Source organism: Plectropomus leopardus, chromosome 24 (assembly GCF_026936395.1).
Source record: "Plectropomus leopardus strain MGB_pleo_1.0 chromosome 24, ASM2693639v1, whole genome shotgun sequence".
NCBI lineage: Eukaryota > Metazoa > Chordata > Actinopteri > Perciformes > Serranidae > Plectropomus > Plectropomus leopardus.
Window position 1 is genome coordinate 5214799 of NC_142199.1, and position 22674 is coordinate 5237472.

The 22674-nt window shown below is 39.0% G+C and overlaps 1 protein-coding gene across 3 annotated transcripts in view; it reads right to left on the reverse strand.

The window, feature by feature from the left end:
- The window catches only part of ncam2a (neural cell adhesion molecule 2a), a 342808-nt gene that overhangs the window by 27542 nt on the left and 292592 nt on the right, over positions 1–22674 (reverse strand). For all 3 annotated transcript variants that reach the window (XM_088074600.1, XM_088074601.1, XM_088074602.1), the window contains exons 9-15: positions 22053–22203; positions 18479–18666; positions 16150–16246; positions 14460–14633; positions 10577–10696; positions 9512–9633; positions 7217–7391 (exon numbers count right to left, since the gene is read on the reverse strand). In XM_088074600.1, the coding sequence (XP_087930726.1) occupies positions 7217–7391; positions 9512–9633; positions 10577–10696; positions 14460–14633; positions 16150–16246; positions 18479–18666; positions 22053–22203 (1027 nt within the window). The remainder of the gene's footprint in view (positions 1–7216; positions 7392–9511; positions 9634–10576; positions 10697–14459; positions 14634–16149; positions 16247–18478; positions 18667–22052; positions 22204–22674) is intronic.

Sequence of the window (22674 nt, forward strand, 5' to 3'; positions counted from 1 at the left end):
CATTTCCAAGAAGGAAGCCTTGATGCGACTTGAGTGCACTCAAGAGCCAGCGAAGAGGAAATGAAAAAAACATGGGAAATTACTCCTAACTTAAGAAGAACATGCACATCCTTAACAATCAACCCCAAAAAGACTTCAAAGAAACTTGGGCCACTTTTCAGTAATTGCTGCGTATATCAAGAGTAATTCAAGTGTTTCTACCTTGATCTTTTGTAGTTTAAAGTCACAGTTTAAATGTATGAACTGCACCAACTAAAAAAGTTCTCTGCAGTGCTACCCAACCCTATTTATAACTGTTAAAACACATTAGTGCCACTGAAAGCCTCCAAATTTGAGCCAAAACAGAATCTTAGAGGGAAACTTTATGTTCTTTTTCCCCTAACTTGGTTTATAATGTAGTGAAGAGCCCGCAGCAGCGAGAAGACATTTAAAAACTTTTTTTTATTAAGTTATTTAGTGTTGTTTTAATTTATTTTTCATTGTTTCTCCACACTTTGCTTCATCCTCCAGGCAGTGCTCTCGGTGAGATAATATTTAAACAGCGCGGTGTTGATTCTTAACAATGCCCCGACACAAAGTACATGTTCAACAAGGTGTCACCAACAAGTTCAACATTATTGAGTCTCCGCAGACTCCTCACAAAGTCTTCTCAGTGTGTCTGCATACTAAAGAGTTTTTTTTCTAAACTTCTTTCTGCATAAAAGTCACATACACACATCACAGTCATTGTGCTAAAAGATGTACTAAAATATTAACCCTGCAAACAGGTCATAAACTGAATTTGGATTTATTTTTACAAGGACATTCATCTTAAAAACACCAAATTAATACCTGTTATACTGGAAATGTGCCTTTTTGTACTGAAAAACAATCTCCATTATTTTACCATGATGTTCTTTTAGTTGGTAAATGGTGCCACTGACAATACAGGCCAACAGAGAGGAAGATTTTAAAACAGTATTTTACAAAATGGCTTGTTTTTTTCTGTCTTTGAGCAGTATTACAAATCAGAAAGTTTGGAAAACTAGTATTAATCTCACAACTGAAGTAAATTAAAGTAAATATTAAACAACCAGCTCATTACAACCTATATTTATGTTTACTGTTCAGCATTAATCTCTGATAGCCACAATAATTATGATGTAAAGGAGAAAGTCGGATGGGGGCAAAGGAGGAGGTCAGGGTGGATAAATTAGTCAAACAACTACAGGACTTTCACCCCAAATTAAGTAACTCTGTTGCCTGAACCTAACCACAAAGTTTTGGGATAAAACTGCGACCTTTTCACAGTATTAATGACATGTTTAAATGTCACCATTAGCCTACGCACCTGTTACTGGTACTCTCCAGCAGTTGTTTTGGGAGTCATGTCAAACATTAACTGAATATGTATTTTAAGCAGTCTCAAACATCAACAATAACAAAATATTGCAGCCAAAGAAAATTATGAGCGATGTCGTCAATTGGTAGAAAATGAACTGGCTTTTTTTAGATTTTCAGTGGTACGTAAAATAACTATGTACATTACATACAAGACTTAAGTACACTGAAAAGTGACGCAAGTACTTCCCATAACCTGATGTTACGACATAAAGGTCGTAAATACGTAAAGTTAAAAGAAATCAACGTTAACTTTATGTTTCATATGGGACACAAACTGCAGTCTACTGGATGAAAATCCTGAGTTTGTTTAACCCATTCAGCACCCTGACCCCTGCCGACGGCGCCAACTGTGCGACGTCATTGAACCAAGGAATTTTTTTATCTCCACCAGTATCAACTTTCTTTGGCATTGTCTCTGTGGTGCCTGCCAGTAATTTTAACACATTATGTGCAACAATTACATAATGCGGTGTTAAAAGTGTGGTCCTTTGTCTTGACTGAATCTTCAGTGTACAATCACAGGATTTAACTATTAAAAATTGGTTAAATCTATCATTATATCTTTAATCCCCAACATTTTAAAAATCTGTTCTTGTGTGCACCAGGCATATGTTTACTGTTTCATAACTGTGCCATCGCTCCTGCTCTCCTTCCATCACAGCAGGAAGTCTGCCGCCTGCTTGTCTTGCTTATGATAAAATATTTACATAGTTGACGATGATTCAGCCTGGTGTTAAATATGCACCCTCGGAAACACAATCCTTTGTTCAATGAATAAATGAGTGAGTAAACATGTAAACATCACCACTGATCTTGTATCACATTGTTAAGCACTGTAGCCTTTACTTTGGTAGGTTATATGATGACTGCAGTGCACTTCACATAAGTCAAACAAATTAAGTTGCTGGAAAAAAAAAACAAGTGATGTCATCTTCAGTCTATATTTTGGGCTTTAATCTGAGAATACTTTGAATTAGATTTGAGCAGCAGATGCCTTTTTGTTTCCGGTATGCCAGTTTCAGAGCACCAGCTACTGATTAAACAAAGCAATGCTTTTTCATGTGGAATAAAACTGATTCTTAAAGAGCAAAGACTTCAAAAACTGTTTACTGGACTCAGTAAACATAATCTAACTGATGCTTTGTTGTTTTTTCAACCTCAAACATCGATTTTTTTTGCGAAGCTGTGAATATTAGATATTGTATCTGAATGCCTATGCTTGCAGGTAATTCATTCAGCAGTAGCTACTGGAAAATCCATGAAATGTATCAGTATCATAATAATGAAATCAAAAGGTTTAACCTCAGATATTCAGGTTAGTGGATGAGCAGCCTCTTTATCCAGTAAATGATTGAACAACAGACGTGATTGTCATGCATCTTTTTCATTACACCGCTTTAAAAAATAATGACTTTCATTCTCAAAATTTATGGGGGGAATTGATTAATGTAATGGACAGCTATAAAAGAACTCGTTTCGCATTTTGATTTGCTGGCATCACTTCCAGGAAAAGTTTCGCTCGAGCTCGCAGGAGAGGAGAGAGGCCCTTTCAGATTATTTTTTCAAGTGCTTTGATGGGATTATTGAAACAAAATCTATGACGCCTGTTTAAATCAAGGCTCTTTACAGCGCTTGACTGGAAGGAGAGGAGGGAGCCAAGAAAAATACAGCAGCCACAACAAAGTGAAACACAAGCAAACCCATACTGTATCAGGCCTCAGTGGACTCTAATTGAGAGTATTGTAAGCAGTAAATGTACTGCCGTCTTTTACTTAAAGGTCCAATGTGTGGGATTTAGGGGCATTATTGGCAGAAATGATATATAATACTCATAAGTATGTTTTCATTGGTGTGCATCTACCTGAAACTAAGAATCCTTGGGTTTTTGTTACCTTAAAATAAGCTGTTTATATCTACATACAGAGCAGGTCATCGTCTACAGAGTCTTTCTGTCTCCAAAACATCATGAAGTTCATGAAGTCCAAAAAATGTTAACATCATTAGACATTTACAATATTAAAACCCTAACCCTATTGCCACAATTTTTTCCATGTAAATAATTAATCAAAATTAGCATTTTGAGAACTGCTACAGCATCAAAAAACAATATATCATGATACTGAGGTGTATAGATATTCTCTTACCAACCTAGTTTTAACAGCTTTTGGGCAGCCCCCAAATTGCTTAATAGTAAAGTCTGCTCCTGTAAGGCCATGATGAAGCCACTGGAAGAAAATTAGAAGACAAAATGTCTTTTTATCAATGAATCAGTGTGGCAGCGATAAAAATTTTTTTTTTTTTTTAAAATCTAGTGTTTGAGACACAATATTGTAATTAGGGAGAACAGAGGGACAGTGCAGTGATTCAGAAGCTAAAAAGAAAAAGGGGAAAAAGACTTGGAGGAGTAAATTGAAAAGGAACCAAGGGCGGTTTTGCAATCAATGGCATTTTTCTTAAAGGATCCTCTGTGTGCAAGAGGGGAGGAAGGTTATGCAGCTTGTTGCAAACTAAAATAGGACGGAGAAAGGAGGTAGAGGGAAAAAAGAAAAGCACTAATTCAATACTCTGCAAATGCATAACACATCGAGAAAGAGAAATTGGTTGCTGAGAGATAGAAAGCACCAATATAGAGAACATATTTTCTGTGTCGGGGGAAAAAAACTAAAAGGTGTTTCTTTCATCAAGTGTGTATGTGAGTGTGTTTATACAAGAGAGTAAAGGCGGTTGAATTGGATCGGGATTGGCAGATATTTCACATCTAATGATGTTGATTGAGCTGACCAGACTTTCTCAATATGCAATTTGATTCAGTGGAGCAGAAAGTTGTTTTTTCCTGTTTAACCTGCAAAAGTTTCTATAAATAAATAGACATATTTCTGACTGAGAGATATTAACATTGTGGCTTTTTCTTAATGGAAATGAGGTAAACGGCTTTCCCAAAATGTAATTTTTGTGGGATTGGTATCAGCTGAATTTGGTTTAATGCAGTGATACTCAATTGTATAATAATAAAGTGATTCACACTGAATACAGTATACACAAGTTGCCAGAGTGCATAAAACAGCATCGAAATAGAGCTTGTGTCCTTAATATGTCCTTAAACCCTAAAATCGTACAAAAATCCTAGTAAAATTCCAGAAACTTCCTAAAATCCTACACATTTCTTAAAATCTGAGAAATGTCCTTTAACCCAAGAAAAGTCTAAAAATGCTCTAAAATACAAGACTGGCTCCTCCCATTTTGCAAAAGTGCCCCCCGAGTAAAGCTGATTGATTATCCCTGCTTTAATAGATTGGAAAGAGTGATTTCTGAGAAGAGTCGAGAGCCAAAGTTTGAGTCTAAACATTCTGCTCCGACAGATTCCCACTCTCTTCCTCTTAGTCAAAAAGCTCTTCTTCAAACAAACACATTAAGAGAAAAGCATTTTCCCTCCCCTCTCTCTCTTTCTCTCTCTCTCGGGCTCTTTCCCACGATGCACCACTGTTCCCTAACAAGAGAGGACAGCCAATCGAAGTGACCCGCCTTAAGCTTCCCCACTCTTGTTTTCTATTTGAAAAGCAGCACACACACTCTCGCAGGCCGTTTAGCCGCTGCAGTAATGACAGAGGCAAACACTCGCTCGATCCGAAACGGCACAAATGGATGTAGTAACAGGCGTCGGAAGAGGAGAGCAAAAACAGCACTGAAACAGCCTGCTTTTGTTTTGTTTGGATTTGTTTTTCACATGTGAGAGCTGCAGGGGGGAATGCACTCACATTTTAATATTAACAGTACATGCATGTTCGTGTTACAAGCTGTAAACTTCAAAGCCTCTCCATATGTCAATGCATGTTGGCCCACATGGCCTGAAGGACTCTGAAATGAGTAGCTTCCTCCACATCCATGCATTTTTTTTCTGGGACATTACACTCAACAAAGAAAGAGCAACTCAAGCAGCACAGGGCAGAACCATAACCTCAACATAAGGACACCACAGAGCGAGAGCTGAGAGAGACGTCCGTGTTTGTGTACCGGCTTATATGACCGTCTGAGTGTTTCTAATGAGAAATGAGCTCGACTGGCCATGCAGGAGCTTTCTGTCTGTGCTGCAGAATTGCAAAGCAGCACTACGGGATAAACAGAGAGAAAGAAGAAGAAAAGAAAGATATTTTAAAGAAGAAAACTTCAGCCTGAGGGTGTTTTCTCTCGTGGTGAGTTGGGTTTCTTTGAAGGCAACCCTGGTGTGATTGCACCATTTGTGTTGTTTATTTGAATGGGGGATGAATGAATCATGCGTGTGGACGTCAACACTTAGAACCCCTGAAAGGAAAGTGTTAGTCCTCTCTAAAGTCTTTGTGATTTAAATGCAACATGGAACAACCATGAGATTATATGCTGCAAATGATGAAGGCCAAGAAACCGGTGGAGTTATGGGTTGAACAAGAGTAATGAGTATTTGCACTAATTTTAGTGAGAAATCTAATAATCTAAATGGTTTGTCTCTGATTCTCGCGGTTTCCTTCCACTAAAATAGTGCAGCTAACTAACAGAGGCTGGGAGCAATTTGAGGCGACAAAATCTAAAGGTTTGTATGCAAACACAGCTCATCATTATATATAATATTGATGCTGAATTGACTAGAAGAAATTGTTGAAATGTCATATTTCTTAATATTTTCTACCGGGATCAGGGTGGGAAAAAATCTCAAAAGGAATCTTAGGTAGTCTATAAAGTGACCGTGCAAGATCCCAAAATCTTACAGAATGAGACTAAAAACTTGTGTTGTCTTTGGATGTGAGAGGGTGTCAAACTTTAGTCCTTTCAAAGTCTTCCAATGTTTGGTAGGCATGTGGATTATTCTCTTTATGAGTCGACTAATCCTTATATCAATAAAATGCCAAAAATTGTAACAAAAAAAAAAAAAAAAATCACAGAGGAAAATAGTTTTTTTGGAGCCCAAAGTATTAAGCATCCTTTCAATTTGCAATTACAAAAAAACGAAGACAGCTACAAATTTTCAAGTTTAAAAAGCTTGAAGCAGAGAATATTTGACACTTAAAAAACCCTCAAAAACATGGTAGTATCGACCTAAAAATAACAACTTGAATACAACTTCATTGGTCTACACCAACAAAAGACATCCACTGGTGCAAACATGTCCAAAAGCAGCTTTAAAGGGGCATTTCAATGACTTTACACATGGAGTTCAGTTTGCTTGCCAAAAGGAAAAAAACTCATCCTGTAAAACCCTTAATTTAACTTTATAATGTCCTCCAGTCTGCTGCATCATAGAAAATGAAATATGCCATGTTTTGGGTGCTCAACCCTTTCATTTTTCGGTGCTTTCAGCCAGCGAGCAGGCGGATTTTGTTGCTACCTTAGTTCATTTTTTCTGAATCCTGCAGTAAACTGCTTAAATACAAGTGATGCAAAGCCAAACAGATGTTTTTAAAGCACTTACAATGACGTTTTAGAGCAGAGATGTGTGCAGCTTTTCAATGCAACACTAGAAAACAACTTCAGAGCCAAGCACTTCTCATTCAACAATCATACAGGGAGAAATCCATTGCAGCCGAGGCACAACACCAACAGCAGCCTCATTTGTCCAGAAAGCAACCAGCGCAATGAGGCCTGCTGCGCTCTGAGGCTCGCCTTTATCTCGACCGGCACATCTTGCTCTCTTGCTTTTGTTATCGCCAATGCTATCGCTCTTTGCAGTGGCACGAATAACACACCGCTGAACACAACAAGTTCAGAATCTGCTCTCTGTGAGCTTTCAAGAGGCATTCAGGAAAAGTGGAAGTATTAAAAAGGCAAATTGCGACACAAAAGTTTTCTTTTATCGTGCTTTTACCTGTAATGTCGGGTTTCTGTGGCATGAAGAACTGATAGAAGGTAGGCTCCGACAGGCCCTTGACGTTGCGCGCTGTGATTTCCACTTCATATCTTGTGTTCCACTGCAGCGGCTGCAGCATCGCAAAGTCGTTCGCTCCCGGGACAAGTTTGGTCATCCACTGTTCCTCTTTATCCTGAGAGGATGGAAAAGAGGAGGACAGAGGAGAGAAATGTAAACAAAACACCCTTGAATACATTACATCTTTGATCAATGCTCTACTTTTCATTTTTGTATGCGAGCTTCAAAGGGGAGCAAAGGAAGTGTTGTTTTTCACTTTAAACAACAGCTTACCCTTTGTGTTTTTAATCTGGGGATTCGGAGAGTTGCCGCAATCAGAAACTGAGTTGCAGTCGTGAAACACCCACACAGATGTAGAGGTTAAAAGAAAAGGTAATCCTCTGTCTTTCATCAAGTTCACGCAAAGTTCTCTGATACCTTTGCTGTTTTTTCCCTATTCCTTACATCATTGTTACTTTCCTTTCTTCATCTCAACAAAGATTGCAAACAAAGGATTGAAAAACTGCACTCTGGCCAAGATTTGTGCATGTGCCAAAATGTACTGTGTGCTAACTGTTCTTGCCGTCTTGGCACCTTTTCCTCTCAATGTAAGAAGACAGAGAAAAATGCAACATGGGCATCAAGATCCAGCGCATTGTGTTAATTTCATCAAACTATGACCAAATTTTCCATACCATAGAAAAACACTTTGATGTGTTGCGAAAAAAATACCCTGGTTTGGTGCCAAATTCCCAATTTGTCATTGAAAAACACCTTGTTTCCCAGGTGTCAAGTGCTGCTGGAAAAACACAACATGTGCACCAAGATTCAGTGCCACAAACAGCACTGGGAAACACCCAATGTGTTGGTGTTTTCTGGTGCAAAAAATACTAAGAAACGCTTAATGTATCAGAGGCTTAAATGCCTGAGAAATACCCAATGTTTTGGTGGAAATATGGCAAACTGTTGCAGTGGTTTGCTGCTTGGCAGATGTCTCTGACAAAGATAGAACTAAAATGAACAGACAGTAAGTCAACTAAAACCTGACTGGAAAAAACAGAGATGAGGCTGACTAAATATGATAAAACTAACAAGCACACTTGGCACAAGACTAAAAAAAGCAGACAATATGTGAATGTATTTAACATTTGCCTGGAATGCCAGGTGACCATGACAGGTCTGTGTGTGTTTATGTGTGTGTAATCTGTTTCCATCCTTTATGTGAGGCGCTCCATGATGAAGCAGTTGTGGCACACAAGGCCGTGTGATTACCGGGGTGTGAAGTACTCTGCACCGGCTTCCTGCTCGGCCTTCAAAAGCCTCGCTGAGACTTCCTGACCCTCTTTTTCCACGGCGTGTTTTCATCTGCAGCCATATTATTTTAAATCGCTGTCACTCTCTCAATGAGACACAGAAATGCCTGCTTGGAAACATTAGCAGTGGGGAGATAGGAGATTTGGACAAGCTCAAATCCACTTAGTCCTGTGGAGAGTTTTTGTATGAGTGCCATCTATTCTGCTTCCTGGCCTCATCTCAGTCGCTCGCCTTATCTTGTGAGTTTAAGCTGCTATTTTACACACACAAAAAAATGAACTACTTAAATGGATGAGTGAATTCTGAGAGCTTGTGTGTACTCCTTTTAAGCATGAATTGTTAGCGACACAAGGGTGGGAAAAATAGAGAATTTCAAGCAGAATGTTATTCATTTTGCCACCGGTGCACCCGTTAAACTGTGAGTGAGTCATGCGCACTCCTCTGGGAGGAAACCGCATTTCCGGTGTCACATACTATGTCGCTATTGTGTCAAACACAAAGACAAAGCTATAATTTGGAGCTGTTTTGGTGCCTTTTATGCAAGGCGAAATTACACACTTCAAAATGAAAGAAGACGCCTCCTCAAAGTTGGATGGTCCTCATTTTTGTTAATTTAGTAATAGGCAGCCTTGTTTTTCTCCTTTGTTGCCATAACCACAGCTGGAAATTCCTCAAGGTCTTAGCAAAAAACACCAGCTTCTGTTGCTGTAACTACCGCTGGAAATGCCATGTCTCACTTAAAACACTCGCTTTTATGGTGCGACCACTGCTGGAAATGCCCAGATGTTTCACTAAAAACAACCAGTTTTGTTTTTTGTTGGTGTTGCATCAGAACAGAACTATGACACTGCAGAAATGTTACTATGATACCTATGAAATGTTCTCATGTAACAATGGGGTTCCTGCGAACAGATTGATGATGTTTAAATACAAAACACTTACAGTCTTGTACTTGACTATGTACTCCACAATGGGCATCCCTCCATCGTCCTGCTTGACCAGCCCCAGCCGGTAGGCCTTGCCCACTCCTCTCTGCCCGTGAACTGCCGGTGGACTTGGCTCTCCTGAGGGAGACACGAGGAGGTGGCTTCAGCTGAGATGCGAAACAATATGTCTTTGTGTGTTTTTTCTCTGCGTGTGTGAGTGCATTCCCAGGGAAGGGAGCAGGTGGCAATGTGAGATATGAGATAAGGATGCAGTACAAGGAGAGAGAAGGTTTGAAGCTGAATTAAATTCATATTACGAGGCAACTCCCACTGCCTGGCTATAACTAATGTTGACTGGGGGTTCTTATTATTCACTGTATTTTGCTAATTGGGTCTTCTTTCTAACATTCATTCTCAGTAGCTGCACTGCTGTATAATATTAACGCTGGAAATACTTTCTGTACGGCCTCGCCCAGATTTACTGCAACCCTGCTGTGCCAGATTGCCAGAATAAATAAAATGCTTATCATAAAACCCCTGCAGTATATAATTTTTAATGTTTTACATCAAGGCACAAATTTGACAGGATCTATTCCAAGCTCCAATAATCTGGATTCATATCACTGAAATATGAGGAGGTTGTAACTATTTCAAATATAAGCGCAGTGGAGTTTCATAAGATGGCAAATAGGACTCATTTCACTAAGGTGCTGATGCTTTGAATATATTTCGCAGCGTGTTTGCATTTCTATCACATATATATTTATTTCATCCTGTGCAATAACGACTACCTTTCTCATATTCAAATAAATTCTCACCGCTGTACTCTGGTGGTTTGCACTTGATCATCACCTGAACATTTGTGAAATGCTGGGATGTGCCAATAATTAGCAAGTCTAATTGCTATAAAGCCATTGTAGTGATGAATAAAAGTGATTATGACTGGATACGTATGGAAATGGCTGTTGGAATAGTCCTGAAGATCCCTTTTGGGTTTAATCTTAATGGCTTGAGAAGCTTTTATTTTGAAGAATGTGTCAGGAAACGAGCAGGGGGGAAGAACAGAGGAAAACGGACTCACGGATGGGTAAAGTCTGGAAGGTCTCCGTGTGGCTGAACTCTCCCTGACCCTTTCCGTTGACAGCTGCCACTCTGACCTCGTACGTCGTGTTGGGCTCCAGCCCTGTCAGCACCACCGTCGCTGGAGAGAGAGAGGAGCAGAGTTCACGTCACCTGGAAATATGTGGCGACCATCAATCATGTAGATGGCACAGATTGATCATTAGTTTTCCATGGATTTGAGAGAGAACAACAAAATTGCAGGGAGGAAAAAAACAGAATAACCAGCTAAAATGCACTGGTTACATTGGTTGGAACAAACACACCTCCAAAACACTCCAAATAATAATGCTCCCGTGCACAAATCCAATGGCCTATTACATAAAACACTTTAAGTCTTTGAATGGGTTCCTTTGAATTTAAATTTGTTTTTGTTAAATTTGAATTTAAATTTGTTGTTTCTTAATATTTGTAATGAGCTCATTTGTTTCATGTCTCACAGTATAAGTGTTTACTGCATTGCTATAATATAATAAAAAAAAGCTGCTGCACTCCAGTAAAAGACTAATAATGAATAGTATGAGATGATTATTAGTAAGTCAATGCAAGATAGCATTTACATTGTAAACAAATGATTTACAATCTAATGTAATTAGCAGCAAATGAGAGACGTTCAGCTACTGCATTATCAAACAAGTCTTTATGCATCTTTTAGATCACTGTACATTGTTGTAGAGAATATTGCTATAGTGTCAGTAAACAGTAATCTGTTACATTTATGCTGTAATTTACTCAGTTATTGAAGAAAACAGGAAATCTCATTATCAGACCACATTACAGATTCCTATTTGAATTCTACAGTCACTAGAGTCTATTTACATAACCTTCACTCTTCAGAAAAGGCAACAGAGAGGCAACAGCGTAATGAGCTTGACTGAAAGTTGTTGTTTTTGTCAGTCTGCACAAATTAAATACTTGAATGGTAATAGGTGCTTTTGCACTTCTTTAGTTCCTGGAACTGAAAACAAATTCTGCAATTTGCAGTGGCGCTAGGTTACTTTGCAGGCTATAAGCAGACATTTCAATTTGGGCAGAAGCATTCAAATGAAACGAGTCCAGGCATCTCATTATATTGAAGAGTTTATTGTGTGAGGATCTTCTGCTGATGATATCTGAAGTGGCTTCTATGATTGTATGAAGCCACTTACTGGTTTGTACTTCGTGCGGCTTGTAATTTTAGTATTTTATTTGTAATCTTAAGTAAAGAGCAAAATTTACAACTTAATTTATCCACTTTTGCTTCTGATCTTTCACCTTTTTTTCTTCAGTGCTGTCAAAGTGCTACCTGTGGTTTGATATTCGCCTCACTGCATCTACATATTGTAATTGACTCTGAAATGAAGGATATTAGCGATAAGCCCTTCAGGTTTGTCAGACCTGCTTATCACCCGACCATTAGTCCTCTGGCTTCCATTTTCCAGCCATCCATCCATCCTTCACCTCCTGGTGTATTTTCCAGCAACAGGCTCAGAAATCAATTTGAAGTCGTAAAGCATAAGAAGAGGAGGCGCGCGCGCTTTCAGCTCAGCTGGGTAGTGACTGGCGCTCTCCCTACGAGGTGTTTGAGGTCCGTCAAGACGCAACAACATCTCAGGGCTGAGGCTTTGAAGGCTCGCATGGCAGATGATGTGATACAGCTTTGACTTGTGTATGGAGTTGGATGTGTGGTGGTGCTGAACAGAGAGAAATGTTGATAAAGGCTCAAGAGGATGGTCTCGTACGTAGGTTTATATAAAATTAATAAAATAAAAATTAACAATAAAATTCATGACAATTTCTGATCACCTAGGGGTCTTTAAACTCATTAGTTATCATGTGGATGGGGATTTCTACTCATGTAACAATAAAAAAAATATATAAGTTATTTGATTTTTTAAATTCAAAATCCAAAGGTTGAAAAACAAGCCATTTTTAGTTTTCAGTGCCAGAAATGGAATAAACAGAATAGAGATGCCACTTAATTTTATTTTTCTCCTATCAAAAAATGAAAGAAAAATCCAAAGACCAAAAAGTGCACTGACCCGTGACGATTAAGGCTAATACTTAAAAGTATTTTTAGCTTTTATTTTGTTTTTTCTTCAATGTACAGTATGCTATGCATAAAAAAGATTGTATAAATTGTTTTAGCTGTTAGGACATTTAACAAGAAAGCCTTCAATTAAAGAGAGAAATACACTGGGGCGTCCACAAGTTTAAAGCCCCTTAACTACAACTAGAAATGTATCTATTTTATTGCTGTCCATCTTCCAACCATTGGAAAGGAATTACTTGTTTTAGTTTCTATTTTTTTTCTATTATTTTTTTATTTTCAAGCAGTTATTGGTTTCCATTCAGCGAAAATTAAGTTCTTAAGTATAAAGTAGTTCTAATGAAATTGTTCACAGTAATGTGTGTGTATTATTAATACTGTTGGTATTAATTATTTAATTGTTCTAAATATAATATTGGCCAAAGTTGTAAGTTATTATCTTGTGGGAACAGGTTAAATTTATCTTGCACCAAAAAAATGCATAGAAAAAAAACTTGACTTTCCAGCTTAACTGCTGCAAAGAAAACCCAGCAGTATGATGAAACCACTTCACACACTGTTTTTTCACCATTGGTGGTACCTGCTCAATGAAAAGGTTAAATACAAGTGTAATTTTAGTTGCAGACAAAAGTGGGGTTTTTTAAATCTTTTTTTATGCCATATTAAAGTTAATAGAACTAAGTGGCTTATTAGTGGTAATGTTAAGCTTTCATTATCTGAAATAAATGGTCTAAAACATGCATAATTCTTCAAGGGGTGCTGAGTGAATGACTTTAATCATTGGACTGTAAGAAACTCAGTCTTTCACATGGTGAATAGAGAGCTGTTTTTGACATTAACGTGTGAGTTTTTGTCATAATGTGATTACAGCTTTTAATCACCCCTCATATATAGAAGGTAAAAGGTAGAATTATCGGCCATTTTTTAAACAAAGCCCTGCACCTACCCGATGTGCGTATAACTACCCCTTTCAACAATGTCGGATATTCACATTCAAAGTTTTTTTTTATGCTTAAGGCATGCAACTGTAAGTGTTTACTGGTACATGCTAACGTTAAAGAAACGTAATCTTGACCTCCGATTTTGTTAATTTCTGGAACCTGTCTGGTTTTGTTGAGAAGCTTGTATCGATTTTCTAAAGAAAGTGCCGTTATTTCCTGGAACAGTAATTCCCCGGCTGCAGATCCACAGCTACATGTAGCAGCATGCTAATGTTAGGTAAATATGGAATCCTGGCTGCAGAAATTTTTAATTTCTCGTAGTTTCGGATCATATTCCTGCTGGAACATGTGCAAGTTGTGTTTAGAAGCTTTTACTAGCGAGTTTAACTAGAGAAAGTGCTGTCGTTTTTTTGTTTACCATAGAAAATGCTACTCAAACTGAGCATTTTAGCCAGAGGGTGAATACAGATGTTCAGACAGTATTAGTAAAATGAAGTGTTTTTTGACCATAAAAGCCATTATCTTCTAGTAGAAATCCAAAATACAAGTATAAACTTGAAAATAAGCATTACAAGTCCTTCTTAAGAAACCTAATGGAAATTGACTCGGTCTTTAAAACAAACTGAGCATGAGAAATTTTCCTTATTGATCTGACACATTCAACCGGCCTCAGTAAATAAACAGAGATGGAAAAAGAAATGTGTTTAAGTTGTCTTGACAATGAGGATGTGCTGAACATAATGAGGCCAACACTAATGTTCCTTACATTTTACACGCTAGACACACATTACAGTAATTATCTATAAAGGAAAAATGATGTGAATATTTTTATTTTATACTGTTAAGATCATTAAATGAATACAACTCCCACTCACTCTGGATGCTGTGCGACTTGACGTCCCTCCAGTCCTGTGAGCCGACCTCTTTGTACTGGACCAGGTAGTAGCTGATGGGTACGCCGCCATGTGAGTCAGGCTTCATGAAAGTGACGGTTGCCAAGCGTTGGGAAATGGCTGAGAGACGCACCGAGTATGGATTTGATGGTACATCTAAAAAGAGAAAATAATGACATAGTTCTCTACATTTAAATCATTTCAAAGCCACAGTATACATTTTTAGTGTGTAGGATTTAGGGGGATATATTGGCAGAAATGGAAAACAATAAAATAAGTATGTTTTCTTTTGTGTATAATCACCTAAAAATAAAAACTGCCATGTTTTCATCACCTTAGAATAAGCCTTTTTTTATCTATGTAGGGAGCAGGTCCTTGTCCACTCACTCAGTTTCATAGTCATTTTAGGGTTTTACCATGAATACCCGTAAAAGAAGAACTCAGCAAATCAAAATGCAACTTTTAGCGTCTGTACCTACAATATACACACCTGGAAGTCACAGTACTGCTGATCATTAAGTCAAAAGACACATCAGCAAGTGCTGGGCTCGTTGCCTATCACTGACATGCCAAACAGCACAGGAGAAACACTGATTTCTCACGTGGCTTAATTCTGTGTTTTTACCGGTTTTGATCTGTTTGTTTTTTGGAGAAGGAGGGCTCTCTGCGGGAGAAAATTCAGCTTGTTGCAATGTGCAGTCCTCACCACTAGATGCTAATAAATCATGCTAAATCTTACACACTGTTCCTTTAAAATATAATATAGTCATACATTATGCATGGGCATTTACACAACACTAAAAATCTAACTGCTGCAGACTGTACTCGCTGCGCCTTCAACATATTACATCACTGCCTTCCCAAAATCAAACTAAATTTTGACATTATTGCCATATCCACTGTAAGCCTTGAAAGCAATTTAACACACTTCATTTCGAGGTGAGGCGATACATCACTCAGCTGCATCTTTCATTCGTCCTTGGACTTTTTTTAGTTGCAAACCAACGTATGTGCTCTTTTTTTAGTTCACTTTAAAAGCATCAGTGCAATATACACGTAACTTTGAAGACAGTGTGTAAAGAAGTGATGAGTCCTTCCACCGGAGATCATCTCTCCTCCGAGTCTCCGCTGCTGACTCAAACTTTTACAACTACACGAGTGTATGTGTGTTACCCTGTTTGTGTGTGTGTGTGTATTTCTGCAGAATTGTAAGTGTCAGAACAACTTCCAAAACACATTGTTTCCTGCAAGACTACATATTAGGTCAGCTTTTTGCTCACTACTTTTCTCCTTAGCCAGAGCAATTCAATCTGCACTAAAGATAATTGGACTGCACTATTGTGTATTAGCCCAGGCTACCGTAAATTAGGGGGTACTTCAGTAAATAGCGAGGGGTATGGTAAATCAGCTGGCACTATTTGAGATTAGGTGAGGCTGAATAGGGGTTGGGAGTTGTAGTGGAATTTATCTTCCTGAGAATTGCAAATAAAGCTATTACCATTAGTAGAGAGGTAGAAGGTTACAAAGCAGTTGAACAGTCAGAGTTACTGTGAGAGCGGCGATTCGAGAGGTGTGAGATCCCTGACTCTGCACATTTGGGACTTTAAATGAAGCCACCAATCCAATAAGATCAAGTAAAAGGGACACAGTCGTGATTATCCTGCACACTCACCTGCCTGGGCCAGGATGAACTCCTGGTATCGAACTCCGATGTTGTTCCTGGCTGTGCAATTGTAGCGACCAAAGTCTCTGTCAGACATTGGAGTCACCTAGAACACAGAAAAAAAAATCTCACATATTGCTCTTAAAACTGTCTATTGGCATGCAAATAGTTTTTATTTCATTTGATATCTGCCTCCATCCATGTACAAAAGAAATAAATGGATTTCCTTTTTGATGTTCACACAGTGAAAAATCACATATCACACTGCACCAATTTAAAAAGTATTTTTTTAAAAAGTTTAGATTAAAGATCTTAACATTTGGTCACAAATTGGTTAAATTCAGTTTCCATTAAAAATGAAAGCAAAATCAAAAGTGTTGGGTTCTGTTGAGTATATTGTGGTTCCCTCTCATCACTCTGATGATGCTTTTAAGCAAAGCAAAACAGCTCTGATGAACTGGCTGTACATTTCCTGCACAGCATCAAATGGCAGAAAGACAAAGCAACTAGACAGTCAACATAGTGGAGCATTTAGCAGCTAAAGACACAGATATTTCTCTAAAAAGAACGGCATCATGTTTTATTTGCTCTGGATGATATGTTCAGATACGTTTCATGCCAATCACAGCCGTTAATCTAAAAGGAGTTGGGTTTGTTCCAATGACTGACAACTTGCAGAGCCTTTGTGCTTAACGCAAAAGGCGTGATGGTGTCATATTTGGCTTGTGCACCCTCACACACTACAGCGAGCATAAACATAGCTAAGTAAAGAACAGCCAAAGTGGCTGTAGCTGATGTGGAACTTTTTGTTGAATTTCTATTTTCAAATTCTGTTTCAAAAACAGTAACACTCATGCACAGACAAACTGATGCAACAGCATCACAGCTCATCTCTGCAGCTGTAGTCTGTTTACATTTGTCCCTCATCTACCCTATTGCATCCAGAGGTGTTTTGATCTACGGTCATTGATAACGCCCCTTGGAAACTCCAACACATTCTCATTCCAACTCATCACATAGTGCTGCTCTGTCAGTGACCTTCTGCATCTACTTATGATATTCTAGGTATACTTCTGCGTCAGCTGTTTAAGTTCCTTTTCTGTGATGCCAACAAATGCACATGGTTGTTGTTCTGCTGATGTCAGGCTTGGTAGAGACCGAAACAGAGAAAAAAGTAGAGTGAACATTAGACTTCAGGGTTTCTCCTGCATGAAGAACAACAAGGCAGCCATCCCTGTCAAACTTTGTTCCGCCCCTAACTCTTGACAAAACTCTTATGGGTGTCTTCATTAAAAACTCTGTCGAACAAGCACTTGATGGATTTCTGTCAGTTAACTGAAACTGCGGCATTGCCCTGGTGTGTTGGCACTGTATCTTAATCAGGACAGTGCACCAAAAGAAGCACTGATGAAGAAAAGAGTTGTCTGTTTTTGGCTGGGCCACGACAAAGCAGATACCAGCCCAATAAATGCAAGACTATGAAGTCGTTATTAGTGTCCTTTTCCCTGCTGCTCCATGTTTTAGTACAATTTTATATCACCAGCTGGGACTTACAAACACTGTTGCAAACAGCAGTTGGCACAGATCTATGCAGTTTGTTAAAGTTGGAAAGATACTCACAGATAAACAACTCATGAAAAACATTGTTAAAACACATGACGCCTCTTTCCAACCTGATTTAGTTTACCAACGAGTTACAACTTCGTTTTTTTTATCAAAACAAGGACGATGAGTGTGTTTGCATGGACATGATCAGGTTCCTTTAGTATCCTGTTTACGTGTTTGAGCATACAAACATCATCCTCTGTTTATAAGAAACCCAAATATGAAATACTCTGAAAGAAACCAGGATGCATACAGGGAATACTGAATAACCTGATTTCTCTGTGCTCATGTAAATACCATATCTCTGAAATGATCATAATAGGGATAAGCCTCATAAATGGGTTATTCATATCAATGTAATCCCGCTCAAACACACTGCTGTCTATAAACAGCTGGATGAGAGTGTGTGAGAGACCGTCTACAAAGCACTGCACTGAAAAGAGAAGCTACAAAAAACCCAGTAAATTCACTTCTACATAGTATAGTGTCACCAAAATCACTTTACACACATGATATGATAAGACTCCGAAAACATGCTAGATAATAAAGTGTTTGCTTGAGCCAGTTGAAGCCTAGGTACACATGCATGTGTGTGCACATGATCAGGATGGTACCACCTCCGCCTCACTTTGAGCCAGGAAAAACCCTTGAGTTTGAATGGATGCTCCATATGGTGAGTGTTGTGTGAACCCTCTCATGGCTTGTAATTGCTAGTGAACTGACTTGTACCCACCTCCAGCACAGACTTGCCTCCTACGCTGTGTACCCGCGTGTTGGCAGTTCCCTCCGCGGAGATGGTGAAACGCTCTCTCCTCCACAGCATGGTGGCAGGAGGGTTGGACATCACGTCACAGCTTATGTTCACTGGGTTTCCTTCCCAGGAGTAATAGATGGTGTGGTTGGTCAGGAACTTTGGTATATCTGTCCAAAAATATAGATATATTACCTTTGATACTTGTCTCATTTATATGTTGACTCCGCTTTTTTATGCCTCTGGGCTGGAAATAGCCATCGCCGGAGGCATTTTTTTCTCATGAACGGGAGATCTCAAGAACACCTTGAGGCAATTTCTTCAAATTAGGCACAAACGCCAAGTTGTGCTAAACAATAACCTTAGTAGATTTTGGTGGTTATAAGACAAACATCAAGGTCACTGTGACCTTGTATGTCTCATTCTTATAAAGGCGATATATCGAGAAGACCTTCAGGGAATTTATTTAAATTTGGCACAAACATTCTTTTGGACTTGAACTGATTTGATTTTGGTGGTCAAAGGTCAAGGTCACTGTGATGTTGTATCTCTCTCATTCTTGTGAATACAATATCTCAGCACTGTCTTGAGGGAATTTCTTCAAATTTGGCACAAACTATCATTTTGACCTAATGATGAAGTCATTCGATTTTGGACGTCAAAGGTCAAGGTCACTGAGACCCTGCACTGTGACTGTGCCCCCTGAACCTGTCTTTTTCTCATGACTGAAATATCTCTCTAAACTTTCAGGGAATTTCTTCAAATTTGGCACAAACATCCAACACCTTTCAAGGCTGAACTGATTAATAATTTAGTGGTCACTGTGTTCTTGCATTTGTCTCATTCTTGTGTTCGCAATATCTCATGAAGTCCTTCACAAAGTATCCTCAAATTTGGTACAAAAGTCCACTTGGAATCAGTAATAAACTGATTAGAATTTCATGGTCAAAAGTCACTGTTAACTCACACAACATGTTTTTTTGTAAGTTGAGTGGTTCAAGGATGCACACAACCACGAGGTGGTAATTTTTGTTTTAAGCTAAAACAAGACATTCAATTCCTAAAAGAGTAATAGCTGGTGTGTGTTGAATTTGTGTCAGCCAATTAAACACTCAATCAAAGGTGCGGCTGTGCTTCATGATCAAAGACATGAAATGACTTGCTGAGGCTTAACCCACAAATGCCTCAAAGAGAGAAGAATTTCATTAACGTTTCCCAAACACCCTCTGCAGTGTTAAAAAGAAAACTTAATTGAAGCCACCACATGTTGTTGCGGGATCTGTGTTACAATCATCTCCCCAAGAATAAAAATAAAGGATGCAAACAGCTCATTTGCCCCAGCAAATAAGAAGGGCAGTAATGGAGGATCATGGCGACGAGCTGTTGTGCGGATTTCTCTCGTCCCAGTCAGCCCAGCTCAGTCGGAGAGGCATTATGGTTGTTTTATGCTCGCTTGCAGGATTCCATTAAAGAGATTGATGCCTGGCTCTCTGTCACAGCCGAGGACGCGTTATCCCCCTGCAGCCTGCAGTGACTTAGTAAATGAGTTCATTAGTTCGGTGGCAGCGGCTGCCTCAGCCCCGCCACACTCCGACTCACAGCCTGTGTCTTTCCGCAGAGTGGGAGTCGAGTCTGAGAGCAAGTTGTCAGCTGTGGCTCCGTAAAAACAAGTTTGGAGTGTAATGACAGCAAGTTTGCTTCATGGTTTTGTGCATGTATATGTGTTTTCTTTTTCCACATGAGGATGCCATTAAACTTTTTCCAAAATGTCAAGTTTTCAAAAACGATGCAAAATCTGTGAACCCAAAAGTCACCTCAGCCAGAGGAGGAGAAAATTGGTTTCAACATGACAACAGAGAGTCATTTTTTTACCCTTCCTGTCTCTCTGAGTATATTTGTTTGTCTGCCCTCTCTCTTTGTTGTTCCACTGAGCGTCAAGGTGGAGAAAAAAATTTTCCATTGGTCTTGTTCAGGCAACAGAGCCGCTCTCATAATGAACCTAATAATTCCGAGGCCAAAATGGAGATCTTTGCTTCAGAGCTCATTAGGCAGGGGATAGCCCGCCCCAAATAACCCCGAAAAAACAGCACTGAGGAATGGGTGCGCTCCTTGGGAAGCAGGGGAGCTGTCGGCGGGGGAACAAGGCGACGCATGATATCCTCTCCCTAATTAACCCTTCTGAAGGCTCTGTGTGTGTGGTTTCGAGGCGGGTGAGTTGTTTACAATAATATAATGATCTTCGGTAAGAAAAACAGCCACAGTGTGAAAAGAAATATTAGAACTAAGTGCGGCTGAACTTTTGAACTCGAGACTGCAGGGGCGCACGGGGTTCTCGCTAGGTTGCTGATTTGACTTCTTAAACGTTTGTACGTGTTTCATTTTCACATTAAGGATCAGATAGCACTAATGGAAGTGCAGAGAGTGGAGGAGTGAGTGGGGTTACATGAGGTCACCAGGGCCCCTTAAACAAGTCTTCTCTTATTTGCCTGCAGGCAATTGTACTCTTATAGATGCAACTCTTGCAACAATTTATAAGCCCTGTCATCTACTCACTTGACTTCAAATTGTTGTTTCTTTTGCTGACAAATGTTAGTATTTGCTTCAGAAATGTAGTTATTTGCATTTTCCAAATAAATAATTAAAGGGTAACTTTGGTACTTTTCAACCTGGACCGTAAAATCTGCAAAACAGGCTACAATGTAACCACTCTGGGCATTTGTGCAACATCAGTTTAGGTCAGTAAAAGAGCTGGTTTTTGCCACTGAAAGGCTCACATTGTTATTCAAAGTGTCTGACAACATTATGGAAATGATCTCCACAAAGATAGACCTTTGTGTTTAACCAGAAATAGGCCCGAAACCTCCGTTGCCAAACCCACCAGGCTCCGTTTAAATTGACAGTAATTTTACCAACTTAAAACGCACAAACACAAAAACATCACTAAACCTGCTTGGTTTGTTTTTCCACTAATCCAATAATCACCAACTTTCGTTTAATTTAACCCTTAATTAACCAAGTTAGAACTGAAAACATCCTGGTGAGTGGGAGTCTGGTGGGTTTGACATAAATGATTTTGATTAAACAGAAAAGGATATCACTCCTGAACAAAAAGATCTTTCTCTGTTGGGATCCTTTCTATAAATTAAACAGAATAATAATCTTCTGTCAGTGGCAAAAACAAGCACTTTCAGTGGATTTAAAATGAACAGTGTCAACATGCCCGGAGTGCTTGCAGCCTGTTTTGCTTAATTTCTCTCAATACTGGACTCAAAAAAAAGTTGTTCCCATTAGTCACTTAGACCCAAAACATGTGAAAATAGAGTCCAGGTTGACCAATATCAAAATGACCCTTTAAATATTGTCTTTGAGACAAAAATATGTATATAATATATTTTTTTTAAGATCAGAAAGACAAATTTGTTCAATATGCAGTCTTGTGTACCGACAGTTCAGCCACACAGGTGTTTTCACTTCCTTGTTAATTAGACCTCTGATCAGGACAGCATGTGCAGTTTAATTACCTTTCAACACACATTCAGACAACAAACATACTCACATTCAATGTCCAGAAACATGCTCTTCTGATGACCTCCAATCCTGCTCAGCGCTTCACAGTCAAAACGACCCAAGTCTGCAAGCCTCACACCGCTGATGGTCAACACTGACTTGCCGTGACGACCACGGACTTCAAAACGTCCGTCCTGGCTCTGAAAACACAAACACATATCGTGCATCTTAACATTTTGCTGTTCTGTTAAGGTAACAAACAAGAGAAGGTAAGAAACTCAAGCTGTGAAATTTATTTGTGGACACTCTTGTTTGTTTCAGAATTGGCATTTACATCCCTGTAATTTCCACACAGTAAATGCCCTAAATAGGCGGTTTGGTGTGTGAACGGCTCATCAAAATCAACCCAAACACAACATTTGTAGCGTGAGAGAGAGCAGCTAATGACATAGACCTTTGGCAGTGAAACAGGAAAGAAAGATTATAGTTGTTATGTTATTTTACACTATATTTAAAGAATTTGCCATAGCCGTTCTTTCAATGTGTAATTCTGGATTGAGGTATGAGGAGGTGAGCACAAAGTAAACATCACCCCAAGGAAATAAATTACAGAAAGTTCCGCGTCCAACTTTGTGCGATTTAACATCAGCCCCCTTGATCCATCCTGACCC